Raw genomic sequence first — 14,391 nt, 5'->3', positions numbered from 1 at the left:
GATTTTTTTTCCTTTTCCTTCTGGGGGTGGGGGTACATTGACGAGCTATGCCCTGAACCACCGCGGACAATGTGTTTGACCCTACAGGTATTGGGAGCTCAGCCAAGAATGCAAATGCTTTTCGGAGACTGCAGGAACTGTGGGATAGCTTGCGTCCTCAGTCCCCCCTCCCTCCCTCCATGAGTGTCCATTTGATTCTTTGGCTTTCCGTTACGCTTGTCACGCAGCAGCGTGCTGAGTCTCTGCTACGCCGTCTGTCTGGAGATTTTTTAAAAATACTTTGGACCAGGCATAACATTACAGTAATTCCCCTAATTAGATACAGGAGTCTCTGAGTGAGATCACCCTGAGGACGGTCACTGAAGGAGATAGAGAGCCATGCTCGGGGAGGCAATGCTCCCTGAGTACCTCATGAAAGCCTGGCGCAGAAAAGTGTGCTACCATGGAGCACCCAATAAGGCAGCTCTCCCCAGGAACCTCCTGCGGAGGCTTTTCGATTACCTCCAGGAGAGCTTCGTGGAGATCTCCCAGGAGGATTTCTGTTCTATCCCCATATATATAGACCTCCTTTTCACATAGTTCAGATTCCTGTTCCATTAATAATAAAAGTTTACATGTTTAAAGCACTTACCGACTGATCCTTCCCCTGATTCAGGGTCCGGGTTAATGGCTGGGGAGGATTGGTAGGGGATCTCTGTGAGGGTGATGAAGAGATCCTGGCTGTCGGGGAAACCAGCGTTGTAAGCGCTGTCGCCTGCCTCATCCTCCACAAACCCTTCCTCATCTTCCCCGTCCGCGAACATCGCCGAGGAACTGGCCGTCAACACTATCCCATCGTCAGAGTCCACGGTCACTGGTGGGGCAGTGGTGGCAGGCTCCAGAGCGTCCGTTTGCCGCTTTGGTCTTGTGGTAGCCTTGTCTCAGGTCCTTGATTTTCACGCGGCACTGCGTTGCATCCCGGCTGTATCCTCTGTCTCTCATGGCTTTGGAGACCTTCTCATAGGTCTTTGCATTCCGTTTTTTGGAGCGCAGCTCCGAAAGCACAGACTCCTCGCCCCACACACCGATCAGATCCAAGACTTCCCAGTCAGTCTATGCTGGGGCCCTCTTTCTATTCTGAGATTGCATGAACTCCTCTGCTGGAGAGCTCTGCATCATTGCCGGTGCTGCTGAGCTCGCCCCGATGTCCAACCAGGAAATGAGATTCAAACTGGCCAGGCAGGAAAAGGAATTCAAATTTTCCCGGGGCTTTTCCTGTGTGCCTGATCAGAACATCCAAGCTCGGACTGCTGTCCAGAGCGTCAACAGAGTGGTGCAGTGTGGGATAGCTCCCGGAGCTACTAAGGTCGATTTCCGTCCACACCTAGCCTAATTCGACATGGCCATGTCGAATTTAGCGCTACTCCCCTCGTTGGGGAGGAGTACAGAAGTCGAACTAAAGAGCCCTCTATGTCGAATTAAATAGCTTTGTGGTGTGGACGGGTGCACGGTTAATTCGAATTAACGCTGCTAAATTCGAATTAAAGTCCTAGTGTAGACCAGGCCTGAGCCTTTTGGAGTATTTCCTCATTCAATGTGCACCTTCACTATATGCATATCCACTATGCAGAAAAGTTTGTATAAACACACTGCAGCCTACATTCATGCCAAGTGTTACTTTAAAGTGCTATCATCATTAAAAATGTACAGCACAGTTCTATTTGCAAAGTCTTCTAACTCAGATAGTTGAAAATAAATTATCACCAGAACACAAAGTCACTTCTACTCCACGAGGACTATTTATCTGCCAAATTTCACTTTTCCACTTACAACAGATTTGGCTTTTGAACCATTCAAAAACAGTTACAAGACATTCTTCTTCTGCTTCCTTTTTGTTTGAGCACTGGAGGGATTTTGGGGGGCAAAGGGGGGGGGTTATTTATTGTAACTTTCTACTCAAAAACAGCCAAACTTTTTGCTTACTGTAACAGGGTGCTGGCTAGGAGATCCAAGCCAGGCCCCTGTTACCCAGCTCCGCTTAAAAGGAGGATTAGTTAGGACTGGCTGGGGAGGCCACACCCTAATCACCTGAGGGGATGCATCTGTGGGCCTGAGTGGCCAGCCTGCTATATAAAGCTGGCTGGGAGGAAGCAGAGGGGGAGAGACAGGAAAGGGAGGAGCAAGGAGCTCTAGATCCCTGCTGGCAGAAGAAGCTAGTGGTCTCCCATGGTGTTGGTCTATAAGATATGTAAATAGTAGGTGGTGGGGATAGGCACAAACAATAAAAGAGCACTGGTGCATGTACTTTGGAGTGGTCTCTGAGTTTGTGGAGGGACTGGGAGCAGGCACCGCTACACTTACGTTTCTAAAAACAGAGAGATTCAATGTGAGTGGAGTCCAAGATCTGAAAAACGCCAGTCCCAAAAAGTGAAAAGTCTCAAAAAGCTGAGCAACTCAAGATGGGTTTAAAGTGGAAACACTTAGGCAATCTTTACTACAGTGGCCACTAATGTGTGCATGTGCGTGCCCACACATTAAATGTTTAATATACAACATAGTAACTACCTAGAATGTAAGCTAGCCAATGATAGTGCTATTTATCTAATTTCATAAGTAAAAAATAATTAAACAAAAAAGTATAAAAGTACAAAAAAATTACATTTAAACATTTGAAAATTAACATTTTACATTTTCAATAATTACTTCTGATTGGCTTATGCATAAAAAAAATACTATCAGAATTAATTCTTTTAAACTGGTATTGATGAGTTATCACTGCATAACTATCCATTAACCATAAAAACATTACCTTCACTGTAAATCACTGTTCTTATTTTTAAATTCATTAATTGATTCAGTTAAATTCATTAAAATCAACAATGTAGTGTCCCTATTCTTGAATTACTGCTCTTTTTCTTATGCATTTAATGCTGGGTCTCTTGTTTGTAGACTCATAGAATCAATTTTATCTATCCAAATTTGGTGTAACTGCAATTAAGTTTATGAAATTTCAATCTGCAGCTTCTAAATAAATGTCAAGGATTCAACTCAAAGTTGCCTCTATACAAATTCAACCAGATTTATCCCTCAGAGGAAGTAATTACTTGTATTCCATAAACTGAATTGTTTAATAACTTAAGTGCTTGTCCATAAGGCGATTCAGTGGGTAGCAAGCTGGGGTGTGAATCTACGATGCACCAGCCTCCCGCACGCTAAGTGGATGTGTGGACCCCGCCACCACAAAAATAGGAGTAAATCAAAGTGCACTATCTATGGCACTTTTTGTGCCTGGCAGCAGGGTCCACACAGCCACTTACTGCGTGGCAGGCTAGTGTGCTGTAGATTTATGCCCTGGCTTGACACGCACTAAGTGGCCCTGTACACAAGCCGTGCCCCTAATACATAAGTGGTGTACCATTCCCTTCTTTTGAAGCTATTTAGCATATTAACCTCATATCTTTAAATTATGCTCTCTTGCAAGGGACTTTTTATTATTTTATTTTCCATCTTTAATTCTTTAAGGAAAAACTCTTACCTGTAACCAACGCTGTTCCTTCATAATTCCATCTTCCTGCAAGTACAGCTCCACAGTGAGCCTCTACACTTTTTTCCACTCTTCCTATTTTTGAAATCAAATGGAACTTGCCTAAACAAAGTTAAGTTAGAAAATTAGATATCTTATTTATGTATGGTGCCCATTACCATAGCATCTTGTTCTCCAAAGTTTAAAAAACTGATTAAAATAAAAATACTGTTTACATATGATGGTTAAACCCCATTATTTCATAGGAACATAGGAATTCCCATCTAATCTAGTATTTTGTCTCCAATTGGCCAGCACCAGGAACCTCAGATGAAAGCACAAGAAACCTCCCAGTCCCTAATTGCTAGATTAGTTTAAAAACATAAGCATGAGGTTTACTATATCTTAAAAATTTAGGTGAGCATTCACTATAACTCTGAGTATTCTTGATATTCACATATGTCTAATCTCTTTTTGAATCTTGCTAGCTTTTTGGGAAAAAGTATTTCCTTTCATCAGTTTTGAAATTGCCACCTTAGTAATGTCCATTTGTTCTTGAGTTGAGACAGGGAGAATAGAAGCTCACAATCTACCTTCTCTAGACAGTCATTATTTTATCTTGTCCCCTTTTATTTTCTCCTTTTTAAGATAAACAATCCCAGTCTTTTCAATTTCACTTTTCACACGTCCCTGTTCACTTTAGTCACCCTTCTCTAAATGCCCTCTAATTCTGTAATATCCCTTTTGAAATAGGGTGAGCAGTACCATATGCTCTATTCTAGTTGAGGCAGCATGTTTGATTTATATAATGGCATCATAATATTACCCAAATTATTCTCCATCCCATTCCTTATGGATTGCAACAGTTTGGGTTGTTTTCTGTCACAACTGTACATTGATTGAGCCAAGCTCAATTTAGCTGTCCATATTGATGTCCAAACCCTTTCCTCTCCTGATACGATTGAGAATCCTGTACAGTATATGAATAGTTTAAATGTTTCCCTCCAATGTGCATTACTTTGCATTTATCAACATTGAACTGCATTTGACACTATGTTGCACATTCAGCTACCTTGGTTAGGTCCCTCTCAGTTTTCTCTGGACTTGACTAACTTAAATTAGTTTGTGCCATTTTACTGCCCCAAAACTATAATACATATGGAATTAACACTGAATCAAAAGAGCCTCAAACCAAGGAATTCCTACTTTTGACCCCCTCTTATATTTGAAAGTCCACGCAGCACCAAAGGGTAAAAGCTGGTACAAACTGACTATCATGCTGGAGAGTGCCCTTCTCTGAGGCCTGGTCTACACTAGGACTTTAATTCGAATTTAGCAGCGTTAATTCGAACTAACCGCTCAACCGTCCACACCAGGAAGCCATTTAATTCGAACTAGAGGGCTCTTTAGTTCGAATTTGGTACTCCACCCCGGCAGGTGGAGTAACGCTAAATTCGACATGGCTAGCTCGAATTAGGCTAGGTGTGGATGCAAATCGAACTTAGTAGCTCTGGGAGCTATCCCACAGTGCACCACTCTGTTGACGCTCTGGACAGCAGTCCGAGCTTGGATTCTCTGACCAGCCACAGAGGAAATGACTCGGGAAAATTTGAATTCATTTTCCTGTCTGGGCACTTTGAATCTGACATCCTGGCTGGACATCGGGGCGAGCTCCGCAGCACCTGCAACGATGCAGAGCTCTCCAGCAGAGGAGTTCATGTTATCTGTGAATAGAAAGAGGGACCCAGCATAGACTGACTGGGAACTCTTCGATCTGATCGGTGTGTGGGGCGAGGAGTCTGTGCTTTCGGAGCTGCGCTCCAAAACAGGGAATGCGAAGACCTACGAGAAGGTCTCCAAAGCCATGAGAGACAGAAGATACAGGCGGGATGCAACGCAGCGCCGCGTGAAAATCAAGGACCCCAGACAAGGCTACCAAAAAATCAAAGCGGCAAAGGGACGCTACGGAGCCTGCCACCACTGCCCCACCAGTGACCGTGGACTCTGACGATGGGACAGTGTCGACGGCCAGTTCCTCGGTGATGTTTGCGGACGGGGAAGATGAGGAAGGGTTTGTGGAGGACGAGGCAGGCGAGAGCGCTTACAATGCTGGTTTCCCCAACAGCCAGGATCTATTCATCACCGTCACGGAGATCCCCCAACAACCCTCCCCGGCCATTAACCCGGACCCTGAATCAGGGGAAGGAGCAGTCGGTAAGTGCTATAACCATGTTAACTTTTATTCTTAATATAACAGGAATCTTAACTGTGTGAAAAGGAGGTCTCTCTAGATATGGGGATAGAACAGAAATCATCCTTGGAGATCTCCATGAAGCTCTCCTTGCGTTAATCGAAAAGCATCAGCAGGAGGTTCCTGGGGAGAGCTGCCTTATTGGGTGCTCCGTGGTAGCACAGTTTTCCGCGCAAGGCTTTCATGAGGAACTCAGGGAGCACTGCCTCCCCGAGCACGGCTGCATCGGGCCCTGGTTTGTGCTAGCTTTCACGCAGCATGCGCTCTCTATCTCCTTCAGTGACCCTCCTCAGGGTGATCTCGCTCGGAGACTCCTGCATCTAATTAGGGTAATTACTGTAATTTTACGCCTGGTCCAAAGTATTTTTAAAAAATCTACGGACAGACGGCATAGCACAGACTCAGCACGCAGCTGCGTGACGAGCGTAACGGAAAGCCAAAGAATATAATGGACGCTCATGGAGGGAGGGGGGAATGAGGACGCAAGGTATCCCACAGTTCCTGCTGTCTCCAAAAAGTATTTGCATTCTTGGATGAGCTCCAAATGCTTCTAGGGTCAAACACAGTGTCTGCGGTGGGTCAGGGCATAGTTCGGCAATTTGCGCACACACCCCACCCACCACCAGAAGTGAAAACAATCCTCTGTTGACTCTTTTACATGTCACCCTATCTTTACTGAATGCTGCAGATAGACGCGATGGTGCAGCACTCAACACCAACATCCTTGCTCCCCCCACGCTATGGATGGCTGATGGTACAAAAAGATGGAAATCCGTCCTCATCATCAGCCTCTTGGCACATGGGGCAGTGCAAAAGGGCTGGTAACCATGTCGACTAGTATCAGTAAGGTCGATCAAGGGCGCCTGTCCCTAATTTTTGATGGCTGATGGTACAATATGGTTGGTAACCGTCCTCATCATTGCAACAGGGGGCTGAGCTCCATCAGCCCCCACCCTTCATTGTAAATAAAAGATTCAATTGCCCCTGGACTAGCAGAGGGATGATGGGCTCCTTCATCCACACTCCTTAATGTCCTGCCTGGACTATCATTGCAGCTGGAGGCTTCCTTCCAGTCATTTCTCACAAACAAGTCACTGTGTCTTATTCCTGCATTCTTTATTACTTCATCACACAAGTGGGGGGACAATGGTATGGTAGCCCAGGAAGGCTGGGGTAAGAACGGAACAGGTGGGGTTGTTGCAGGAGCACCCCCTGTGAATAGCATACAGCTCATAATTTATGCAGGATCGGACACAGAACAGCTGTGCTCTCTGGTTCTATGATACAGTGGTTCTCTAGTACACTTGCCCATAATCTAGGCAGGACTGATTCTATTTTAGATACCAAAAAGGAGGGATTGACTCAGGGAGTCATTCCCAGTTTTTGCTTTTGCGCCCCTGGCTGCTCGGCCAGGGGCACTTATGACAGCAGCAAATGGTGCAGTGCAAAAGGACAGGTAACCATGCCCAACTTATTACCATCTTATTACCAATTTATGGTATGGTTGATGGTACAATATGGCTGGTAACCATCTCTGCTGTCATGCAAAAGCAAAAGCATGCTGCTGTGTAGCGCTGCTGGCCCGCCTCTGTCAGCGGCATCTAGTACACATACGGTGACATACACAAAAGGCAAAACAGTGTCCATGGTTGCCACGCTATGGTGTATGCCAGGGCAATTCAGGGAAAACGGGCTTGAAATGATTGTCTGCCGTTGCTTTCCCGGAGGAAGGAATGACTGGCGACATTTACCCTGAATCCACCGCGAAAATGATTTGTGCCCCAGCAGGCACGGGGGTCTCAACCCAGAATTCACAGAGACAGCCTAGACTCAGTTAATTGTTCGCCAAAATGTATCTTTGCAAGGAATTCACTCCCTGTTTCCCATCTCACAGCTTCCACTGTCTCCAGACCTGCCACAGCATCCCCCTCACAGAGGCTGGCAAAGATTAGGCGGCGAAAGAAAAAGACAAGGGACAAGATGTTCGAGGAACGTATGGGCTGCTACCTAGCAGAGGCGGACCAGCAGAGCCAGTGGAGGGAGACCGTCTCTCTGTGCCAGCGCTCACACAGCGAACGGGAGGAGAGGTGGCGTGAGGAAGACAAGCAGGCGACTGAAACGCTGCTTGGACTAGTGAGGGAGCAAACGGACACGCTCAGGCGCCTTGTGGATGTTCTGCAGGACCGCAGGAGGACAGAGACACCCTGCAGTGTATCTGCAACCGCACTCCCCTGCCACAAAGTCCCATACCCCCCTCACCAAAAATAATCAGGAGGAGGGGCGACCGGGGACGTGAATACTGTCACTGCACCACAGCACAGTGCTCAAGTACCCAAAATCTCTCATACCCTACATTTGCCGAAGTCCTTCACTTCCAGACTCACAGTAGTCCCAATCCCAGTCCCATCCCCTACATGTCTACTTAATTAATAAAAATGCTTTGCTGTTAATTACTGTTTCCGTTATGTTTTTTCAAAGAAGACTGTGTTTGAATGGGGGGCGTGGGGAAGGGGGTGGTTAATTGCATAGGACAGTCACCTTTCCCAGGGTACAGACACGGGGCAGGATCAGCAGCGGGTCACACACACGGTGCAGTCAGTAGGCACCCTGGTCGGTTTCTTGAGGTGGTTTCCAGGATCTGTGTGGGCGGGGGAGATGTGACTTTGCAGCGGGGGAGGGCGGTTACAGATCTTATACAGCGGTCCTTGTCCTGGACCGCTGAGTCACGCAGCTGAGGAATCTGTATCCGTCCTCCTCCACCACAAGGTCACATATCCGCCCGCACACAGAATTCCATAAAGAGGGATGGCAGGCTCCGTTGAAAGAAGCATTCCGGCACTGCGGACCGCTCTAGGAGCAGGAGCCTGTCATTCCTTGAGTTTAGAGGCGGTCTTTACATCACCGCACACCCTACCCAGCACAGCCTGCGTCCCAGTTTCAACCCTTTCACGAAAAGTCATGAATAAAGAAACCTTTGTTAAGTAATAATGGGACATGTATTTTATTTTTACATGTGTGCTGGAAGTGGGGGTAACGGGGTGAACGGGGTATGTAACCGAAGAGGAGAGTCAACAGTAACTGGGTAAAGAAACAGGGGCAGGTTCAGCTTCTCTGTAAAGAAACTGAACAGTCACAGGTCACGCTGCTCGCTGGTATTTGAAGAGTTCCTTGTCGCTGTCCCAGGCGCCTGTATAGGGCTTCATGAGCAAGTGCATTAGCGGGCAGGCTGGGTCCCCGAGGATGACTATAGGCATCTGCACATCCACAACAGTTATTTCGTGGTCCGGGAAGAAACTACCTTCCTGCAGGCGTCTGAGCAGCCCACAGTTCCTGAAAACAGACGCATCATGAACCTTGCCCGGCCACCCGACGTTGATGTTTGTAAAACGTCCCCTATGGTCCCCCAGTGCTTGCAGCACCATTGAAAAGTAGCCCAATTTCTCAGCAGCTGACTGTGGAAGAGGTGGACGATAAAGTGTGAGGAGGAGAAAATGGCGATGATCGCAGCGGGCTCTATGCTTGCAGTGCTGTGGCGTCCGCGCTGTCACTGACCAGAAAAGTGCACGAACAGATTGCCCGCAGGCGCTTTCAAGGAGGGAGGTTGTGATTGACGGTTCAATGACGACACTTACCCAAAACCACCCTCGACACATTTCTCCCCCCAGCAGGCATTGGGGGATCTACCCAGCATTCCAATGGGCAGCTGGGACTGCGGGAACTGTGGGATAGCTTCCCACAGTGCACCGCTTCCAAAGTCGACACTGGCCCCGTGAATGTGGACTCAGAAATTCGAATTAGTGTATTTAGTATGGATACACAAATTCGACTTCATAAGGTCGAATCCACAAATTCGAACTAAGTTGATTCGAAATAGTCTTGTAGTGTAGACAAGGCCTGAGGAATTAAAATTGTCTAAAATGTTGGTCTGTTCTGGACATTTGGGGCCCGCTTCCACTAAAGGCATTGGCAACACTTACTACTGACTTCAACAAAAGTACAAACAGGCCTTTCTTTCCAAATGATATATCCTGTTTAATCCAGAATTTTTTACCCAGGCATGCCATGAAGAAGATCAGCTTCAAGCTGGACCAAAGATCAGACCAAGGAGGAACTGGAGTCCTGAAACAGCCTGAACAATAACTGGCTTAGAACTATACAATGACCCAAAGCTAAGTACCTTAAAAACTAAACTAATGCTAAACTATATTTTAAAAATATTTATATAGTACTATAACTAATACAAATAAAAAGAAAAGAAAAATAAGAGCAGGAACAAATTATCCTGAAAAGTAGCTAAATAGAGCAAAGATTCCAAGACCTGCTGTCTGAAACAATAGGAGCAACAGAGGGAGCCAGGGGTTCCAATCCCTTAAATAACTTCAAATTAATCCTTTGTATCTGTAAGGTGGAATACGCATGACCTCAATGATCACTGTTTTCTAAATAAGTCTAGGGCTTATTGCACTTTTCCCCCAAGAGCGGGGACCAGCAGAAGCAATTTCTCTAGGGGGAAGAGAACTGTTGTTCTTCGAGATGTGTTGCTCATGTCCATTCCATTGTAGGTGTGTGTGTTCATCACATGTACCAGTGCCAGAAGTTTTTCCCTCAGTGGTATCCATAGGGGACCGACTCTGATGCCCTCTGGAGTGGTGCGCGTATGTACCAGTATAAGAGTGCTGCCGGCTGTCCCCTCCCTCAGTTCCTTCCGGATACTGCTGAGGGAAAAACTTCCAGCACTGGTGCATGTGGTGAGCACACGCACCTAATATGGAATGGACATGAGCAAGCACTCGAAGAAGAACTAACTCATTCTAACTTAACACCAAGGGAACTATTAACTATGCAAATTTTAACAACTATATATAACAAATTTGCTACTAGACACAGTTGAGATAGGAAAGTATTCTGAGGCAAGGAGACGTTCCAGCACTGTCACTGGCAGTAACAAGGAACTGAGGGAGAGGGGAGCCGGCGGTGCCCTTTATACTGGTGCATACGCGTGCCACTCCAGAAGGCACCAGAACTGGTCCCCTATGGATACCACCAAAGGAAAAACTTCCGGCACCAATGCATGTGGTGAGCACTCACACCTACAATAGAACAGGCTTGAGTAAGCACTCGAAGAAGAAAAGTTATTTTAGGCATTTTGGTTTTTGGTCATTTTTCATGTCCTGGTTCTATTTTGAATTTACCCCTGCCTGCAACAACAGGCTGCCTGAGTTTCCATGTACAGATCTCAGCATGACAGGTGTATCAGATTATTTGTTAAAGATCTCTACCTGAGGGCATTAGAGTGTTATAATTTTAAAGGCTGTTATGCCACAATCCAGCTGAGCTAGATAACAATACTATATCTTTCACAAATTCCAGCAGTACAGCATAGCATATATTTCTAGCATTAGGAAGCAATAAGACACCAGACTTTAAGACTATCCCTGGTCAAGGACTGACTACTGCAAGCGTAAAATTTTTGTGGGATTTTTTTTTTTAAGTAAATAGCAGTAGACACTGTTGGACAGCTTCTCAAAGGTTTGAAATATTAAATGTAGTGCCAGCAGAAATGGATTAGTGGGCAGAGTTCAAATAAGGTGGTCAAAGGAGGGAAATAAATGCAGTTTATTGCATGCTTGTATACAAAAAGGAATTTATTCTTTGGATAGCTTGATCACATGAGTATGTATATGCAATCTCACAGATACAAATGTTTACCTGGTTAACTGTGAACTGCCTAGAAGGCAATACACACATGAAGACATCTGATAACATCATGGTAACCACAACAGCAAAGTTTAAGTGGTTTGTGTTATAACAAGCCTGAAATATGTTTAATCATATTCACAGCTTTCTCATGCTTTATTTTACATATTGGACTGGACAAACATTTTCAGTCTTTAAATAAGTCAGTAACAAAGACAAAAAATAACTGAAAATACTTTAAAAAACAAAGGGTTTTCTGGTAGATCTTTCAGAGAGCAAACAACAGGAACAAAGTGCTGTTGATCTCCATAATATTATGCAAAGCCTCTATTTGAACATAGGCATTGAAAATGCTGTTAGAAAATGACAAAATCATATATAAAACATCCATCAGTTCTTCTATGTGTTCATTTTTTTCCCTTAGAATCATAGACATTAGAAAAGAAAAGGACCTATTAAGCCAGTGGTTCTCAAAGCCAGTTCGCTGCTTGTTCAGGGAAAGCCACTGGTGGGCCGGGCCGGTTTGTTTACCTGCCGCATCCAGGTAGTGGGACGGTGACAATTGTGAAATACAGTTCTTCATTGGAATTCAAGTCATGAACTATTACTTTTAGTTTTTGCTAGCTCAAAGTGGGACTTTTACACGTTTAATATCAATCTAAAGTATTCTATCTGTATTTCTTTTTATTATTAAGAGATTCTAATGGGACCAAATTTTATGTGTTTTGTAATCAAAATACCAAGATAAATATACAGACTTTAACCATGGAATATACAGTTTATTGTTTATAACCATCAACTATAAAATTGTATATTTTAAGTAATTCTTTACATTTAAAGGAAAGCTACTGCCTGAATTATAAATCAAAAAAATTTGGAGACAGATACAGATGAGTACAATTGTACTTAGTGAAATAGAATCTACTCTAAAAAATGCAGTTTGAAACAAAGATTGTTAATTGAACTAGAAGCTAGTTGTTCAGCAACAGTTGGATGACAGGAGAATTTAAAAAATAGTTTTCAAAGAAATGACTAATAAGTCTCCTTGTGACTGATATATTACCTAAATGCACCATTTTATATCAGTCTTACCTCTTGTGTAAAGTCATCACTGAAGAAAGTTGTTGAGGTGATAATTCCCAGGATTGTATGAAAATTATGTTTAAAGACTCTGAAGCTAGCTTTTCTCCCAGTTACTGCCCGAGCTTTCGCAGGGGGGAGAGAAGAAAACAAAAAGGACCTCTCTGGTGCGAAGCAAAGGCTCCAGGTACTGGGGCTATCTTATGCTGTGCTATATCCAGCCAAGCCAAAGATGGAATGTGCTGCTCCAACATTTTCCCATTGTGGAAGACAGCTTGGTTGTTTGCACACCATAAACTCATTAAAGCAGCATGGACAGAGAGATCTTGGTGAGCAAAGATTAAATATTTTTAAACAATTTTGTTTCCACTTTGAATTCCAGTCTTTCCCTGTGCAAACATTCATATGATAATACTTGACTATTAGCTTGCTGAAGGTGGGGTTTTGTGCATCTATTCCTAACTCGTGGTTAACTAGATCAAAATTATTATTTCATGTTTGTAGAACCTGAAACACCTCACCAATATAATTTTACCCCTATTAAAATCTAGAAAGTAATGGGGTTGATTACAGTTAATCTTAGAGAAAGGTACCAACCAGTGTGCTGTCGTAGACCATACTAAAATATTTTTGTTTATCTAAAGGAGTACACTTTGCCTGTGCCTGGGAATAGAGAAGAACAGCATATATAGGGGAACATAACAAAATCAATGACTTGTCATATATAGACTTAAGGAAATTAATTAGTTAAGAAACTGAGTAATAGGATCCCTGAGCAAACCAATACAGATTCACAGTAAGTCCAATGATCAATCTAATAAACATAACTTTGACATCAGATGCACACAGCTCACAATAAATTCCATGGGAGCTGCCCATAAACATCTAAAGGGAAGATTTAGCCCTACAGGACTGTCTATACTACAACTATGATTTTTGTAACTGATTTTAAACGCATGGTGCAGTTGACATTGGTACAACAGCTATTCTGCCTTCGTAAATGTGTTTTTGCATTCACACCTGCTACTCTAGGGAAATCAGGCATTTTTCCTACGGGATTACTGGAGTTCACTTCTATTCACACCTAGGTTCCCTTAAGTCTCAAAATCTCCCAGAATCCACTGCCAGACCACCTGGCTTAACCAGAACATCTTCAATGATCTAAAGCTCAAAAAAGAGTCCTACAAAATGTGAAAACTCGGTCAAATTACAAAGGATGAATATAAACAATTAATGCAAGTATGTAGGGACAAAATTAGAAAAGTCAAGGCACAAAATGAGATCAAACTAGCTAGGGACCTAAAAGGAAACAAGAAAACATTCTACAAATACATTAGAAGCAAGAGGAAGACCAACGACAGAGTAGGCCCGTTACTCAATGAGGGGGGAAAGACAATAACAGAAAATGTGGAAATGGCAGAGGTGCTTCATGACTTGTTTCGGTTTTCACCAACAAGGTTGGTTGCAATTGAATGTCTAACATAGTGAATGCCAGTGAAAATGAGGTAGAATCAGAGTCTAAAATAGGGAAAGAACAAGTCAAAAATTACTTAGATGAGTTAGATATCTTCAGATCACCAGGGCCTGATGAAATGCATCCTAGAATACTCAAGGAGCTGACTGAGGAGATATCTGAGCCATTAGCATTTATCTTTGAAAAGTCATGGAAGACGGGAGACATTCCAGAAGACTGGAAAAGGGCAAATATAGTGTCCATCTATAAAAAGGGAAATAACGACAACCTGGGGAATTTCAGATCAGTCATCTTAACTTCTGTATGTGGAAAGATAATGGAGCAAATAATTAAGCAATCAATTTGCAAACACCTAGAAGATAATACGGTGATAAATAACAGTCAACA

At 43.9% G+C, this 14,391-nt stretch overlaps 1 protein-coding gene across 6 annotated transcripts in view; it reads right to left on the bottom strand.

The window, feature by feature from the left end:
* The window catches only part of IFT80 (intraflagellar transport 80), a 168,043-nt gene that overhangs the window by 114,991 nt on the left and 38,661 nt on the right, over positions 1-14,391 (bottom strand). For all 6 annotated transcript variants that reach the window (XM_039489312.1, XM_039489311.1, XM_039489310.1 and 3 more), the window contains exon 4: positions 3,515-3,625. In XM_039489312.1, the coding sequence (XP_039345246.1) occupies positions 3,515-3,625 (111 nt within the window). The remainder of the gene's footprint in view (positions 1-3,514; positions 3,626-14,391) is intronic.

The sequence above is a fragment of the Mauremys reevesii genome, linkage group 9 (assembly GCF_016161935.1).
Source record: "Mauremys reevesii isolate NIE-2019 linkage group 9, ASM1616193v1, whole genome shotgun sequence".
Lineage (NCBI taxonomy): Eukaryota > Metazoa > Chordata > Testudines > Geoemydidae > Mauremys > Mauremys reevesii.
Note: the sequence above shows the minus strand (reverse complement) of the source record. Positions and strands in the feature narration are given on the sequence as shown.